At 34.1% G+C, this 18074-nt stretch overlaps 1 protein-coding gene and 1 long non-coding RNA gene across 7 annotated transcripts in view; one reads left to right on the top strand and one right to left on the bottom strand.

The window, feature by feature from the left end:
• The window catches only part of Pcdh17 (protocadherin 17), a 103600-nt gene that overhangs the window by 24226 nt on the left and 61300 nt on the right, over positions 1-18074 (top strand). For 3 of the 5 annotated variants that reach the window (XM_060391493.1, XM_021662307.2, XM_060391495.1), the window contains exons 2-3: positions 13296-13354; positions 13488-13660. In XM_060391493.1, coding sequence (XP_060247476.1) covers positions 13296-13354; positions 13488-13660 — 232 coding nt within the window. The remainder of the gene's footprint in view (positions 1-13295; positions 13355-13487; positions 13661-18074) is intronic. The other 2 variants (XM_060391494.1, XM_060391496.1) reach the window with 1 other exon arrangement.
• Positions 1476-12484, bottom strand: LOC132656519 (uncharacterized). 2 transcript variants are annotated; one of them, XR_009594278.1, is made up of 5 exons: positions 12311-12484; positions 8345-8408; positions 7914-8040; positions 5424-5505; positions 1476-4399 (listed from the first exon to the last, which is right to left on the bottom strand). It is a non-coding gene; the product is annotated as an uncharacterized LOC132656519 (long non-coding RNA). The 2 variants fall into 2 exon arrangements; XR_009594277.1 differs by lacking the exon at positions 7914-8040 and having other exon boundaries at positions 1479-4399; positions 12311-12429.

The following is an 18074-nucleotide window of genomic DNA, read 5'->3' on the forward strand; positions in this document are numbered from 1 at the left end:
CCTTCCTTCCTTCCTTCCTTCCTTCCTTCCTTCCTTCCTTCCTTCCTTCCTTCCTTCTTTCTTTCTTCCTTCCTTCCTTTCATATTACAATCTATTCACTTTGTATCCCAGCTATGACTCCCTCCTTCATTCCCTCTCAAACCCACCCTTCCTCTCCCTTCTCCTCCCATGCCTTTCCCCTAGTCCAATGACAGGGGAGGTATTTCTCCTCCACCCCTCACCCCCACCCTAGCCTATCAGATCTCATCAGGACTGACTGCATTGTCTTCCTCTGTAGCCTGGAAAGGCTGCACACCCCTCAGGGGAAAGTGATCAGAGAGGCAGCCACTGAGTTCACGTCAGAGACAGCCTCTATTCCTCTTATTAGGGAACCCACTTGGATACTGAGTTTCCATGGGCTACATCTGAGCAGGTTTTAGGTTATCTCCATGCATGGTCCTTAGTTGGCATATCGATCTTTGCAGGGACCCTGGGCAATTCTAAGATATATTTTTGTTCCTAAAGGCTAAATGATTAACACTTTAGAGTGTGTGAGTAATGCAGTCATTCTGAAATAACTCTCTGTCCTGTTGCTGAAACACAAAGTTGGTCATGGGTAGCCTGGGAATACGTGGACATATCAGGACTCAGATAGAATTTTGCTTTTAAAAAGGGAAAGAACCATGGGTCAAAGACCCATGTAAGGCAGAAATTACTTAGCAATGTTGAGGTTTTTGTTTGTTTGGTTTTTGTTATGTGTGTAAATAAGTTATGCCATATGAATGCTAAAAAGTTTACAACAAAGCAAAAACAGCTCCATACAATTCCAAACTAGAGTTAAAATGATCTGAGCTACTGTTTCATTTAGTGACTGTCATCATATCAAGACAGTTCTTCTCTTAGATAAAGAAATTTCTTGGAATTAAAATACTGAGCAAAGTTAAACCTACAAACTTTCAGGGCTGAATATTTAAGTGACACTGTGATAAATAGTAGAGATATAAAATTCACTTTTGCTTCCTAAGTTAACAATATTAACATTAGTAAAGGATTTTAATTTTTAATTTCACCTAACTAAAGGACACCATTCATTTTGAATCATACATATTGAATTTTATACTTATTAGATTTCATAAAATAATATTCTTGTAAACTAATACTATTCTGTGAATACTTAACAGTGAGTTTAAATCTGAAAATATTCCTTGGTTTTTCATACTCCTTTTTTAACAAAAGTACACAATTGTGTATATTTTATGCCCAGTTTTCACAATTAGCTATTGAATTACTCTTGTTTTGATGATTTAATAGATTGACTTTTGGAAATTCAAAATCCTGTGTCATGTGGGACTTTGTTTTTGCTTGAAAGAAAAACTATCTTTGTATCCCATATAAAAGACTTTAGGACCTAGGTTACTCCTAAGTATTTATTAGCAGTGATAAAATGCATTGAGCAATGATGAGTTTGTTAACTTGTTTATACTTATAAATAATTAATTCCCTATGCCAACAGAGAGTTAGAAGAAGGACTATAAACAGAAATCATGTACAAATTTCACACTGAATTCCCTCATTTTCTTTTTATTTAAGTAAGAATTATAATTCACCTGTAATAGTGATAACATGAATTAATCATTAAAATCACAAAGAAAATAGAATTCTTTCTTTTACTTTTTGTTCTTGTTTACAAAGATGGTACCCACATTAAAGCAATAACTGATGTTATCTTTTGAATGATGGTTTAACATGATTCATAGGACTACAGAACCATATTTAATAGAAAATCATTACATTCTTAACACTTTAAACTTCAGTATTGTGACAAAATGAGCTGATGAAATTGGCTCTCATTTTACATTATATTTTTGCTTGGGAATTTTATATAATGATTGGTTAAATATAATGCCTTAAACTTCTTTTGTATCTATATGGTAAGTGCTTTGAAGTGCCTGTTTTGACAATTTATTTCAGTCTCAAAGTCGATAAGTAATCATATGGTTAAGCCTAATGCATGCATTTAAGGATTTGGTAAAAAAATGGCCATTATAATCCTTTCATGGTACTGTAAGAGGAAAAAAAACTACTTATTAAATTTTTATATGTGTGTATATAAATTCAGTGTATTAAAATAATTTTACCTGAATGTATAGAAAGATAAAAACACAGGCACTCTGAAAACATTTTTAGGAATGACAATAGTACTATTTTGTGTAGTATATAATAGTAATTTTTAAGAGTCCTTTAAATCAGGGTACATTAATTTCTCATTAACTTATTTCTAAAACTGTTGAGATGAGTCATTATTTTCCATCCTTATCTGAGAGAAGCAGCACAGAACTGGGGAGTCATGGCAAGTCTCTGCCAAGTGTCAGCGCTTGAAAATGAATTGGGTAGATGACAGGCAACTCTGCGCCAGTCCCTTAGCAGCAGTTTCTCTGTTTAAAGTGAAGGTGGACAATAACTCCAGTGTCTCTACTCTAGCAATTGAGATGAATGAATAATAAACACCCGACAGTACTGTTTCATAGATCCTAACATGAGACAGAGCACTCCTAAAACACTACTGCCAAATGTACAAAAATACTCTTAGAAACAGACATTCAAATCCAGGGCCATCGGGTTTCAAAGCATCTCTATAATCCCTAAGTGAATTAGACTACTAAAAACTGGGTTGAATCTATAATTTAGTTCATAAAACAGTTTTTTTCCAAATTCCTCAAAATTAATGAATTCTGATTATAGTGAATGCGTCTATCAGAAGATTCAGTATTACTGATTTACCTCCCTCACTTTTCTCTTCTTGTCTCTACAAACATTGATGCTACTGGACAGAAGTTTTTTTTAGATTGCAGTAACTTTCATATATACATGAATGTTTTAGTCCTGAAGTCTTAGTTGTAGAGAACCCTGTTTACTATGACTTCTAGAGGGAACAGTTCTTCAGTATTCTTTATATTCATGGAAAGAAAGCGGGCAGGAAAGAAACCAGTCTCCAGAGACAGAAAGTCTGCGTGAGAGATAACAAAAGGCAGAAAAGAAAGAACTCTCAGCTTTGGTGCCACCTGTGCAGCAGCAACAAAGGAAGAAGATTGGCTTTAATGGTTTAGTGTGTTGGATGGAGGAAAGAGGGTGCTAGAAGAGCAACCATTAAATATCATTTTATTTCTTTCATAAGACATCCATTAATGGCAATCGCTACACCACTGCCAAAGGAGGAAGCACACCTAGCATTTACTGGCATTTCTATGCCCCTTGGTTTCACCACTCATGTCAGCAAACACATACAGGGAATGAGTTGCCTTTTCTGCATTGTATCTGTTTTTAGATAACAAAATAACACTCCTCTTACTTTTGGATTATCTCAATTTTCCCCTTGTCAAGGATGATTTCCTTAAAGATTTATAAATTGCATAATTAAATTCTGGCACCTAAGTTATTAAAGTTATCAGTGTCATTTATAGAACAGTTAACATTTGCAAAGGATTTTGACATAGTACCAAATCACCTTAAAATAGTCTAAGTCATACTCACTGAGCATCAGATACAATTTTTTTTTTTTTTTATTTACAGGGTATAGCTGTTCCTCTTTTCTTACTTTAATCTAAAGGAACACAGGCTTTTGCTCAACGTGGCAAGAGTATAAAGTGTTTTATTATTCCTTTCAAAAAAAAAAACACAGAAATGTCTACTACACCATACTTGTATAAAATGTATTATTCTGAAATCCAGCGATAAATGTAGTTATTGCCATACTTCATGCACTTTAGAAATTCCAAAGCCATAGGTGCTGTCAGATAACTTTATAAGTAGTGGCTTAAAATGCTGTTGCCTACTTCAGCAATGTAGAAAGAACCAAACTATATATTCTGTTGAAGGCAAAGCTATCAGAAGGAAAGTCTGTATGAAAAGGCTTAAAATGAATTATTTTCCTCTTAACACTCCCTGGTGTTTAGTCTGCTGCAAAAAGAATGCTTGTTAGCAATGTGGAAAGCAATGACTTTGAATTAAAAGAAGCATTCAACTCGTGTTGTTTTCAAACCCTTGGCATCAATGTGTACAATCAACCTTGTGTCCCCAATTTAAAGGAATTTTTCTTCTCCCTTGTATCTGAAACCCAAGCATCTAAGTCTACAGTACCAATAGGATTTAACAGAGTGTGAGATCAGTGACTTTTAGACAAATGCTTGTGTGTGTTACCTCAACCCAGATTAGTTTGTGAAATAAGTTGATTTCCTTATCATGTTTACAACATAAAGACCTACTTTCATTTTCACTCAATACTTCATCTTCTGTATCCAGAGATCTAAATGGGCAGTCGTCTCATGTGTATGGATCACAACACAGAAGACAGTAGAGCTGTCACTCTTCTCCAGTAATCAATAAATAAAACCTAATTCCATTCAATTTGTACAAGAAGTCCCTGTGGAGACAAACGTGATCATTCTTAAATTTGTACAGGAACACACTTGAACTAGATCTGCTAAAGCAACTTCAAAGAAGACTTAAGATGGAGCCACACTGCTATATAGAAGCTATGCTAATCAGGACACTGCAGCATTATTCCAAGAATTAAAACAAAAATCAATGGTTCAAATGAGACTGTTCAGAAGTCAGCTTGCACGAATACGGAAAACTGATTTTCTGACAAAAATGCAAAATCCGTTCAATAGTAAATCAATGGAAAGGAACCATGATCAACATTTCACAGTTTATACACACAAATACACATGTGTGTACTCACACACAGAGACTCACACAGAGAGAGAGACAGAGAGAATATCACAGACCTAAATTTAAAGCAAAAAATTATAGTAAAAGTTCAGAAGAAAAAAACAGCAAGAAACCTTTGTCATCATTACTAGGCAGAACTTTCAGACAATCACAAAGCAAGAGTCAGAGAAGATAAAAACGAACTTTGTTAAATTATAATTGTTGGTCTTGCTAATAACCGTTGACAAGATTTAAAGACAGGCCACTCTCTTGGTGAATATTTTATATTACAATGAACTCTGAAAATTCAATAACAACATAGCAAGAAGATTGAATAATTTATTCATCATATTGTCTTAGTGACCTATATGCACATGAAAAGGTACACACTATAATTAGTAATAAGGGGACTCCTCGCCACCCCTCCCTAGCACCCCCTTTTCTAATTATACAAAATGGTAGGAATGTTAGTTCACAAGTAAATGCACTAGCCCACTCTTAGGTTGCTTAGCCTGTGAAGTCATCATTGGTTGCTGCCACCAGGGGCTGGGATACAAGGATCCCTGCTACCTCCCTCTCTCTCACTCCTCTCTTTTTTTAATTAATTTTAATTTTTATTATTTTTTTACAGTGTATACATTATATATCTTGTTTGAAGCCCCTCCCTCAACTCCCCCCAAACCCTCTACCTCTTCTCTCTATCCCCTAGTCCAATAAAAGGGGGAGTTCTTCACCATTGCCATCTGCCCATAGCTTGTAAGTCTCATCAGGACTGCCTGGATCCTCTTCCTCTGTGGTCTGGCAAGGACTCATCACCTAGGGGGAGTGACCAAAGAGCAGTCAACCAAGATCATGATAGAGGCAGCCCCTTCTCTCCTCACTCAAGAGTCTCCACATGGAGACTGAGCTGCCACATCTGAGCAGGGGTCTAGGTCCTCTCTATGCATGGTTCTTGGTTGGTGCATCAGTCTATGCAGGATGCCCTGGGCTCAGATCCTTTAGCTTTGTGGGATTTCTGTCCCCTCCATGTCCCTCTATCCCCCCCTCTTGTTCCATAAGGCTCTGCCTGAAGTTAGGCTGTGAGTCTCAGCATCTGATTTGATCCCCTTTTGGTTGGATTCTTTCAGAAGACTCTCTATAGTAGGCTCCCATCCTGTTTCCTCTCTTCCACTGCTTCTGTTGGCTATCCTGTTTGCCATTCTGAATGAGATTTAAGCATCCTCACTAGGATCTTCCTTAGTGTTTAGGTTCTTTAGTTCTGTTGATTGCTATCCTATTATAGGTCTAATATCTGCTTATTAGTGAGTATATACCATGCCTGTCTTTCTGTTTCTGGGTTACCTTACTCACAGTGATCTTTTCTAGTTCCATCCATTTGTCTGCAAATGTCATGATTTCCTGGTTTATAATACCTGAGAAGAGTTGCATTTTGTAGATCTTAACCAACCCTACATCTGACAGAGGGCTAATATTCAGAATATATTAAAAAAAACCCAAGAAATTAGACACCAAAAAAACTAAATAATCCCATTAAAAATGTGGTACAGATATTGACAGAATTTTCAACATGAATATCAAATGACAAAGAAAAACTTGAAGAAATGCTCAACATCCTTAGTCATCAGGGAAATGAAATTCAAAACAGCAGTGAGATTCCATTTTATACTTATCAGAATGGCTAAGATAAAAAACTCAAGTGACAACACATGCTGGAGAAGATGTGAAGAAAGGGGAACTCTCCTTCATTGCTGGTGGGAGTGCAAACTTGAACATTCACTTTGAAAATCATTCTGGTGCTGTCTCAGAAAACTGGAAATTGCACTACCTCAACATCCAGCTATACCACTCCTGGGCATATACCCAAAAGATGCCCCACCATTCAATAAGGACATTTGCTCGTAACATTTGTTCATAACAGCTCTATTCATAATAACCAGAATCTGGAAGCAACCTAAATATTCTTCAGTGGAGGAATGGATATAGAAATTATGGTACATTTACACAATGGAATATTTCTCTCTACTCTCTTACCATCACTGTTTAGCTCTCTCTCTCCTTTCTCTGTCGGATCATCCACCTCTCATCTCTCTTTCTGTCTCTGTCTCTCCCTAACTTCATTTCCCAGATAAATGTCTTTCATGTCTTATCTGCTGTATGTGTGGCATCATTTTTTAAATAAATCTAATAGACTCTGCTTAAGTTCAATTTAATCATTGCTGCATGCCAAATATATTAAACAAAATGTTTATCAGTAATAATGCCAAGCATATATAACAAATGCATTTTATACTCTTTTTAGAATATAAAAATATATAACTATTCTGAACAAAAGTGGCATTTCTAATGAAGTTAAACATTTTTTTTATGTCTTAATGTTTTTGCTTCTAGATTTTCCCCTCAAAGATTAGAATTAATCACAAAACATTGAATGAGAATATTTATAGAAACTCTTTTTTTCCCCCAAATTGGAGTCAATCTAGTTATCCTTCAGTTAAATAAAAAAGGTAGATGTATGTAAAATGTACATAGCCAGATTTGTGTTTTTGTAGCAGGAAAAATACAATTTGTAGGAATCAGCTCTCTCCTCCTCCTATTTTTTGTTGTAGGAACTTATGTTATAGTTGGCTGTTTTACCTACTGAACTGTCTTGCTCCCTTGAAATATTATCTTTAATGATAAACAAACTGCTAATACAATTACTTAGGCTGAAATAAAACTAGTTTCCATGATTTGAAGATGTTTCTAGCAGATAGTATATGGTTATGATGGAGAAGAAATCAGTAGCTGTCATGTGTGAAAGGTGATTAGTGGTGGCCAGAGAGAACACAAGGAAACTGTATTGATGCACAGCTGGCTTACCATAGTGCCTGGTGCATCAAACTACAGGTGCTTAGAAATTCATAGAGTTCTATTCCCCTTCAATATTCATATTACTGTATACTAAGTAAAGACTAAGTGATAATAGCCAAAGCGTATCTAGAATGATCATCTGGATATATTTTCTGCTGAGGTCATTTCTATCTCTGTAGTGAATGATTTTAAAATTGCACGTTGAGTAAATATTCTCAGTGCAGAATATTTCTGCTTCTGTCTTTTATAAAGATACTGAGTGAAATGCTAAAATCTATGATGAAAAGCCCATATGCATTTGGATGTAAGACAAGTGTAAGACATAAAGATTGATTTATCAACATCAGCAAATCTGACAACTCTAAGATACTTACCTCAAGTCCCAGTAAATGGGCAGCACCCATCTTAATGTGGGAAATAGAGCTGAATCATGCAACACTGTGAGCTATCTTAGGAAAGCATACATTTTTTCCAGGTGAAAAATGCCACGTAAAATTGTCTCTATTTTTGGAAATAATTTAATAACATATGTTTGTAAAAGATATTTAATGTAAATGATCATCACCTGAGTAATTTTGTACATGCAGAATATTGTCAAAATAATTTTGCAACTTTGACAGCGAACTCAAGTTAATGCTGTCTAGAATGCATGACTAAAAAGATCCATTGTCACTTTTATTAATTTAAAATCTTATTTAGAATACAGCAATTATAGGAAACATTAATAATAATAAGAATTGAATAATTTTAACATATTCTTTTAGTCTGTAAAGTAATCGTAGGATGAGAAAAATATAGACCCCACCATTTGACTGTAGTTTGTAGTCAATGTTTTAAAAATGTCAGAATACTAGTCATCAGGCATTCCCCTGCAAAAAGAAGAGAGAAGGACTGTGTGAGCTTTGGGAAGCTGGATTCTCTAAGAAACTTTTCACCATCATGCACACCATTTAAGTAAATGTTGCTGGAAAGAAATCTTTGATTATTGTAATCACACTCTGGTGATTAAATATAAAACAGTATTTTCCATGCTTCATTATCCAGAACAAACTTACACCACCCACTATGAGTGAGCCTATTTTATTAAGGGGATTGATTTTGACAGCCCAGGCAGCTCAAACATGACACCTTTGAGGAGACATGCTTACCATAGATTGGAAACTGCTGATATTTATTAATGTCCTCATACACTCCTTTTTTTTTTTTTAATCAGATGGAAGGCCTATGAACCTATGTCCATCCTTCATATCAGAGGATGAGTTCATGTCACTAGCACATATTTAACTCAGATCATAGGATGGCCAAAAAATAATCTAGCCTTCAACAACCTATAAGTAACAATACCTTAAACTGGATAAAGAATTTCACGGTTATACTCTACGGGGGGTGGGGGGAACTCATAATGGGCCAAAAGTTAAATAATAAATCAGTGCTGGAGGTGACAGAATTTATGGGATTTAATGAGAACCTTATAAATATATAAAAATTAGAAAAAGAATAAAAAGGCATAATGAAACTGAGTCCCTATATAAATTTTGAACTCTATCTTCCATTCCTCACCTTAATGTCAAACCTGAAGGAAAAAAAGTATAAAAATAATTCAATGGGAAATTATAAATTATGATTTTTAAATTAAAAAAAACACACCAGTTGGGGGGGTAGAGAGATGGTTCACTAATTAAGCAAACTTGTTGATTTTGCAAAGGATCCAGATTTGGTTCCCAGCAACCACATTCTGTTTTATAACCATCTGTAACTCCATTTTCAGGGAATTCAATGCTCTCTTTTTACCTCTAGCGGCAACAGGTGTGCATATGTGAACATACGTACATGCAGGCAAGATACTCATACACAAAATAAGCAAAGAAAGAGAGCGTCTATTGCAGATGTTTGGTAATCTATCCATTGAGATCTCAGCTTTATATCATCACTTTTTTAAATGTTCCAAAATAAATACTAAAGAGGAACTTTAAACATGTATTTCTTTACTAAATATCTTAGGAAACTACAAGTACATTGTTTAAATTTTTGGTTCCATTCTAGAATTAAGAAGTGCAATTGGCTTTTTGTGATGTCCTTTAATAAAGTCACCTGGCATAATTCATTTACTAATTTTAGGGAGTTTAGTTTGTCTAATGCCTTGCACTCTTTTACCTAAACACAAATATTGTAGCATGTAATTATAATGCTATCACCTGAGAACATTTTATCCATTTCCAATTTGTATGTCATTTTTTCATTACATATGTCTTACTGAACTTGGTAGCTCCTCCAGCCCAGTGATGACAGGAAATGTGAGACAAGATCTCCTGGCCCGAAAGAAAAGCCTTGTATCTGTTTGTGTATATATAATATATGGGATAATCATGTATCACATCCACATTAGGAATACAACATTTAATATATTTTTCTTATTTTATTTTTTATTACAATATATTGACAGTTTTATAAATTTATACTATATGATTATATATTTGTTAATTCATATATGCATTAGCTTATTATTATTATGCTAATATATTGGATTTTCATAATTTCTCAAATTCAATTGAGGAATTTATTTCACATTTACTGAGAAATTTTAGAGCTGATGTTGGTAATTTGATGGTTTTAAGATTTTATTTATTCAATTTTAATAATAAAACTTCTCTTCCTGCCTTTATGATCTTCCTTTTGTTAACTTCTAAGGTGCAGGAAAATAGCATAGCATATGTTCTTTCACAAGTAGGATATTACTCATTTCAGCCAACATGATTTAATTTTACTGTATGTATATGTACATAGTCTTAATTACTTACTTTGCTTTTAAGTTATTCTTTGTGCTTCATAATTGTTCTAGGATAAGCATGTCTCAGAAGGTGGTATATCTTAGTAATAGCTTATTATTTATTTTGATGATATAAATACTCAGGTGAACAGAATTTTCTAATGCAGTGTACTTTGGTGAGTATTGGTGGATAAATAAAGGCAAATCATCAGGGAAGAATATTATATTCTGCAAAACTTAATCAACTTAAATATTTGCCTATTTATGTGCCTTGGTGTTGGTTTGTGGCAAAAGAATTTCCAAATGTTTATTGTCTCTAACAAATAAAATAACCATAACAAAACAAAATAGAAAGAGCAAGTCACAGTCAGTTTTGTGTTAGTTCAGACTTGCTTTGTTAGGAGAAAATACTTACTCTGCAGAAAGCTAAAGAGTTGTAAAGGTCAGAACTCATTTTTTTTTCCTTTAATTCTCTTCCAAGATTTAAAACTAAAGTGTCATCCCTGTACATACCAGAACTCAGTTTTAAAAGTAAAGTCCTGCAAATTATCTGAAAGCCATCATTAATAAATGAGCTAACACGAATTTCTTTCATGTTTTTCCTTTTTGCAAAAATATTGTTATTTTATAGTCAGATAATATCAAATGAATTTCAGACACCCCTGAGCACAGATAATGAGAAATTTTACTGTCTACATTAAACCTATATGGTTTTTAGAGTGAAATGGTTGTGTATTTGTAAAAAGCCAAATGGCTATTGTGTGCTAATTTTATAGAAACTATCAGTCTCTTGCTTTCTGAGCTACTTTAGTCAATAAGTACAAAAAAATATTCTTAAAATTTTGACACTCTGTAAGCTTCTATATTTGTGATTTTTAAAGCTCTGGGATCATAAACCATGTATTCTTTGTCCTTTTTTTTTTAATTTTTTCACTTCCTTTGTCCTCCTTCATAGATCTATTTCTTTTTCCCCCTTTTTCTGTATTTTTCTCTAGCTTGTTCCTTCTGCTTTTTATCTTTCTTCTTGTCCTTTTATTGTTTCTCAGACTTCTTCTAAACAATTGCAGGTAGCAGCACTGATGTGCTGTGTTCACATTTAGCAACGCTTGCATTAATGAACACAGAATCTGTTATCATTTAGTCCTGTATTCAAAGGGAGAATATACTTTACTAACATGCATGAATTTTCAGAAGCTGTACTTAGGATGAGAGGGGAAAAACTTTCTCAGTCTTTCTTGTATATCTCACTGAACAGGAATCAAACTTAAAAAGTTACAGCAAATTAAAACAGTTGGAGTCATATAGGTATTTATAGTGACACCAACATGTTCTAACTAACTTTCAATTTTATTTTCCTCTTTTACTCTCTTGGTAACAAACTGTATTCTGTTCCCCTGAGTCTTATAAAATATTTATACTTGGCTTTTTCCTGACAGTAATAATGAACTGGATACAAATTTTTACCATCTGACATGACAAATTATATTTTATCAAGTTTGTAGTATTTCTAACTTTGCAGATACTTTTAACATCAGCCAGGATGTTTGTAAACACTGTGCTCTCTACTTAGTTTAGCCATATTCGTTTTACTGGGAGTCAAAGTATTTCCTTGAAGTTGTTAGGTTGTCATTATGAGTTCACCCAATCCAGGTTCACATATGTAATGATGAAAAATATGGGCTACCCACTATTCATTAAAAATGATTAAAGCAAACCTTGAATTCATGTGTAGTGACCTTGATAAAGGTCACTGTGTCTATGTAAAAAGATTACAGATTAAGAAATGTGTGTGTGTGTGTGTGTGTGTGTGTGTGTGTGTGTGTTTAAAATCTCAGACTTGGGATAGGTAAGGGAATTTGTAAAATATTTCTATGAACCCATCTCCATTTTTTTTTCCAGTACCAAATAAATTTATTTATTACACAGAAAGAAAAAAAAAACCCTGCTGTATTAAAGTAGTCTAATTTATAAAGAAAGCACATATTTCACTGCACTAAACCTTACCTTGGCCCTCTTGTTTCACGGCTTGCATGCTCCGCGTGTCTGAAACTTGTGTGCTGGCTGGTCCTGTGCTAACTCTTTGCTGCTCCAGAGCATACTAGCATGATATGAAGGAATGCAGAAAACAGGAGAAGCATTGTCACCAAGTCAGCTGCACGGAGAACAACGTGTGTGAATGTACAGTATAGGGAGTTCTATGAAAGATCCAGTCTCTTTCTCCCAAAAGACTCTGTTCCATGATACAAGGAGAACTCAGTTCTTGTTGGCAGAACTCCATGTCAGTTTGGAAGCAGTCAAAACGACAAGACTGCCTTTTCAATGTTGTTACTCTTAATACTTTAAGTAACTTTTAAATTTTTTTTATTTCACTCTGTTTGAAAGACCCAGAAAGTAATACCCACTTCCATCGGATTGTTTGAATATAGTTTTTGTAGCTAGGATGTATTTAGAAATGAATTTAAAATGAGTTCAACCAGTCACAGTCTGCTTGTATCTATTCCTAGTAAAATTTTGAGGAAAGCCAATCTATCCTTTAATGGAGTGGATGACTTTACATGAGATTACATGAGGAAGGGCATAAAATCCCAGCAGATGATGCAATTACGTATAAAAATAAGTGTTATTAAATAATGCACACTTTTAATATGAAGAAATTAGGTCATTTTCCCACTCCTCCCACAAATATTCAATCTTAATATCTGTGTAATGAAACAACATAGATAGTGTTATCCATCCTGTTACTAATGGATAATGCCAGTTTTGACAGGTTCATTGTTTACTTTAACAGGTAATTTGTGGACCGGAATCATTTAATTGTTCTGAGTACATAATTACATGTCAGCAATTTCCAATTCAATTAAAATGTACAAATCTGAAGATTAAGAGAATTTTTGAATTATTAATCATTTCTCCACTAGGAAATCTTGTTGCTCTGCAGGGGATTTGTCCAGTGTACAACTATACGTATTTTTTTCCTTCTCTTTCACAGACAGACAATTTTCCCGCAGAGCCCAATTACATGGGCAGCAGGCAGCAGTTTGTTCAAAGGTAAGGCCTATTAAATAACTTTCTCGGCTTCCCCATTTGCATTTGTGTCAAAATTGCTTTGCAAGAGACTATTCTCCAGGTTTAAACTGGTAGAGACAACACTTTCTCCTCTTTTTCTTTATATGTATTTCAGTAGCTCCACGTTTAAGGACCCAGAAAGAGCCAGCCTGAGAGACAGTGGGCACGGGGACAGTGATCAGGCTGACAGTGACCAAGACACTAACAAAGGCTCCTGCTGTGACATGTCTGTTAGGGAGGCACTCAAGATGAAAACTACTTCAACTAAAAGTCAACCACTTGAACAAGGTGAGTGACATCTTCCCGTGCTTACCAAGTGTAAAGTCCTATGTTTAAGCCTATCAGTGCAAGCATTGCTGTTTGTCTTAGTGGGCTAGACCATTAATAACATATCTGAAAAAATGCAAAGCCCACAGTGATTCTATACAACTTTTCCTTATCACAGTCATAACTTATAGTACCCTTGGAACTTCGCAAAATGGGAATTTGACTCTCCTCAATAGGTTCTGATTTTATGGACATTTTATAACACTGACTACTTTAGGTTTGATTAACAAGAAAAATTTGGCAGGCTCCAGCTTGATACTTAAAAGCGTTATGCTATCATTTATATTATAAAATTGGAAAACAATTTTAGATGAGAAAACATGATAGAGATTTTATATTTCTTATCCATCTTCATTTATTTTTAGCTTTGGTTGTAGTTTTATAATACATTTTAATGTATGCAATAACAGCTAAGCCAGATTCTGCTGCTCTGGATTCACATCTGTGTTTTCTCTTAGGTACCAAACAGACATGTTTACATTGATAACCATGAGAAAGATATATAATGTACTGCATTTAGCTATAATATTTATTTTATTTGTATGGATTACCCTTCTGAAAGCTTATCTTCAGTACATTTGCTATAATAACATAATAATTTTGAAGTATTCATTATTCCAGCTACTATGAGATATTTGCTAATGATTTCTCAGAGACAACTAAGATACTCTCCAGTATAACACAATGAGGAAATTGTAATGATGTTTTATATTAAATGAAAATAATTTTTACATGAATAAAATTTTATAAATAAATATATTAAATAGATTAATAAATAGATTACCTAAATATAGGCTATGTTCAGATGGTAGGGGGAGGAGGACCTCCTCTATCAGTGGACTCGGGAGGGAAGGGAAGAGAAAAGGGAGGGAGAGGGAGATTGGCAGGGGATGGGGAATGGAGCTACACCTAGAATACTAAGTGAATAAATTGTAATTAATAAAGTATTTTAAAAATTAGTCTTCAGACAATTAGGAATAGTGCTTCCTCAAGACCCAGCTATACTACTGCTAGGTATATACCCAAAGTTTGCTCAAGTACACAAAAGGGATACTTGCTCAACCATGTTTATAGCAGCTTTATTTGTAATAACCAGAACCTGGAAACAACCTAGATGTCCATCAACGGAAGAATGGGTACAGAAATTGTGGTATTTTTACACAATGGAATACTACTCAGCAATCAAAAAGGAGGAAATCATGAAATTTGCAAGCAAATGGTGGGATCTAGAAAAGATCATTCTGAGTGAAATATCCCAGATGGAGAAAGACAAACATGAGATATACTCACTTATATAGACCTATAAGATATGATAAACATAATGAAATCTATACACCTAAAAAAGATAATCAATTGAGCGGACATGGGGTAAGATGATCAATCCTCATTTAGAAAGACAAATGGGATGTGCATTGAACGTATGACAGGAGTCTACTGAGCGCATCTGAAAGACTCTTACTAGCAGTGTTTTCAAAGCAAAGACTCATGACCAAACCTTTGGCAGAGTACAGGGAATCATAAGAAAGAAGGGGAGTTAGTCTGATGGGGAAAGGATAGGAGCTCCACAAGGACCAAATATATCTGGGCACAGGGTCTTTTCTGAGACTGACATTCAACCAAAGACCATGTATAGATATAACCTAGAACCTCCACTCAGATGTAGCCTGTGGCAGCTCAGTAACTAATTGGTTTCCCAAAGTGAGGGGAACAAGGACAATTTCTAACAGGAACTCAATGACTGGCTCTTTGGCCTCCCCACCCTCCAAGGGAGGAGCAGTCCTGTTAGGCCACAGAGAAGGGCTTTGCAGCCAATCCTGAAGATACCTGATATAACAGGGTCAGATGAATGGGGAAGAGGTCCCCCCCTATCAGTGGACTTGGAAAGGGGCATGGTGGAGATGAGGGAGGGAGGGAGGGACTGGGAAGGAGTGAGGGAGCGGGACATGGCTGGGATACAGAGTTAATAAAATGTAACTGATAAGAATAAAATAAAATTAAAAAAATTAGTCTTCAGGATACTAGTAGTATATTTAAGATATAATATTGTAGATTCCTTCAAGTGAGAGACTACAAGACTTCTTGTAACTTCTTGGTCAGTTAGATGATCCTTTCAAAATAAGATTTTGTCTGCATTGCAGTATATAACCTTAAGAATTTAAAAAATTATATTGAAACTTCATTATAAACATGCATCCACCTACATTTCAAAAAGTCTATGACTACATATTTAGATTTATTCAAATCAAAAGGAAATTTATATTCATCATAGAACAATAACTATCCGTTCACATCAAAATTTTTATTGTATTTAAGGATGACCTCATATAAATCCTTGTTTAAATACTAAGGCTTAGACAAATGGTTCCTTCTATCTTTTACCCCAACAGCATCATGGGTGGTGAGACAACTTTGCTTTAAAATATTTTCTCAACATAAGTAAATAGAATATATCTCTAGTATGGTCTATAATTTCTGTAAAACTTTTTAGGCACATTTTACTACTGGATATCATAATAAGAATGCACAGCACTAAACAGGCTCATTTTTGTGTTTGATAGATAAGGAACACATTGAATATAGTTTTTAAAGTGATATATAGTAAGTGAAGTTTATATATATTGTGACATCTTTTAAGGCATTTTAAAATAATAAAGCACAGCAAACCTCTCTTTAAATATTAACTGTAATTTTTCTATGTTTTAAGCTATAGTAGTAGTGTATTTGGTGTATTTTCTCCTGTAGAAAAAAATATCTAATTATGCTGGAAAATATAAATTTCAGTAAACTACAATGTCTTCAATTTACATCAAAAGGTAGTGTCTTAGGAAAGTGACTATCATTCTTAAAAGAAGATCAAAATCATTGTACATTTCAATTACCAATACTTATGAAACCATTGCTAATATAAGAGTGACATTCCCAATATAAATGTTTCTTGTAATGTAAATTATTTGTACACATTCCTGTGAAATATACTGGAAAGTTATTATGAAGCTGAGAGGCAGACTGGGGGACTGTATAGTTTACACAGGAAAGAATACTAACTTCCATTTTTAAAATAGTGTTTAGCTACAATATTTTCTTTATTTGTGGATCCATTAATGTCTTTTATTCATTACATCAGTGAGTATCTATTTTAATGTGTAAGGAATGATGAATGTTTAGAAACATTAAACTAAACTGGTCCTGAATGCTACCTTCAAATAATCATATGAAATTAGCATAGTTGAGATATCTCTCTTTTTCTCAGCTTTCTTATCTCTGCCTAATCGCCCTGTCTATATTAGTCTGTTTTTATTTCTGGCTATCTAAATTCAGAAAAAATAATTAGAATTTACTAGGTTCTTATGTCCAAGTAGAACAGCAGAAACTCTATTACAACATTAGGTAATTTAAGCTGAAATATTTTAAAATTTCTTTGTTTATTTAATGTGAGAAAGTATAGGTTATGAAATTTATTAACTTGTTTAACAGGCTAAAGTTAAGTAGTAAAAATATATATGAGCAAAACACATGCATTGTCTATAAAACATTGTTTCTAAATGGAAGGATTTGTTCCTGTGGCTGTGTGGATTCATGTTGATTGCTGTGATGAAATTTCAAGACACCACTGATGAGTAAGTTAATATCTGAGTTGATGTCTGGATGCTAGGGAAAGAAACTAAAGTTCCTGGTCTGCAATGATTGAGAATTAACTTCTCATTTTACTTAGTTAAGTAATACCCATGTAATCCTGTTCAATTAGTTACTTAGTATTTACAAAGAGGTGTCATTGCTCTCACAGTTAGTAGAGGTATGTACTTTTAATGCATGGCAGTCGTAAGCAGTGAAGGCAATACTTGAAGTAGAACAGCATAGAACTTTTAAACATCAAAATTATGCTTTCAGGGCCTGTCTTATAGTTAGTGTTTTATACAATTTACATGAGGACCATTTTACTCAGTAGAAACTGGAAATGTTGAGCATGTATATAGCTACTTTTTTAGTCAATATATTTTTGGTAATTTGTTTAAAAAGCATCATGACAGGCAGTGCCACTTGTATTTAAGATAGCCTGTGTAGAGGACAACTTTCTTTACTGGTGGTGACAGACAAGTCCAAAAAAAAATATTCGCATATAGAATTCAAATATTAAATCCTGATTTTCAGTGCCTTTAGCAATTTCTAAAGAAAATAAGAATAAAAATTAAATAAGAGCTTATTTGATTATTTGTCTTACAAGATTTATGACAATATGTGATTTTAGTTAAAAATCAGCACCAGATTGTATTTTGTATTTTTTTTGTCATTTCTTTTGGGTTATTTTATGTTTTAAATGGTATCTTTCTAAACAGGCAATGTTTTATTTCTCAATAATAATATTTCAAATTCATAA

The sequence above is a fragment of the Meriones unguiculatus genome, chromosome 9, assembly GCF_030254825.1.
Source record: "Meriones unguiculatus strain TT.TT164.6M chromosome 9, Bangor_MerUng_6.1, whole genome shotgun sequence".
Classification (NCBI taxonomy): domain Eukaryota; kingdom Metazoa; phylum Chordata; class Mammalia; order Rodentia; family Muridae; genus Meriones; species Meriones unguiculatus.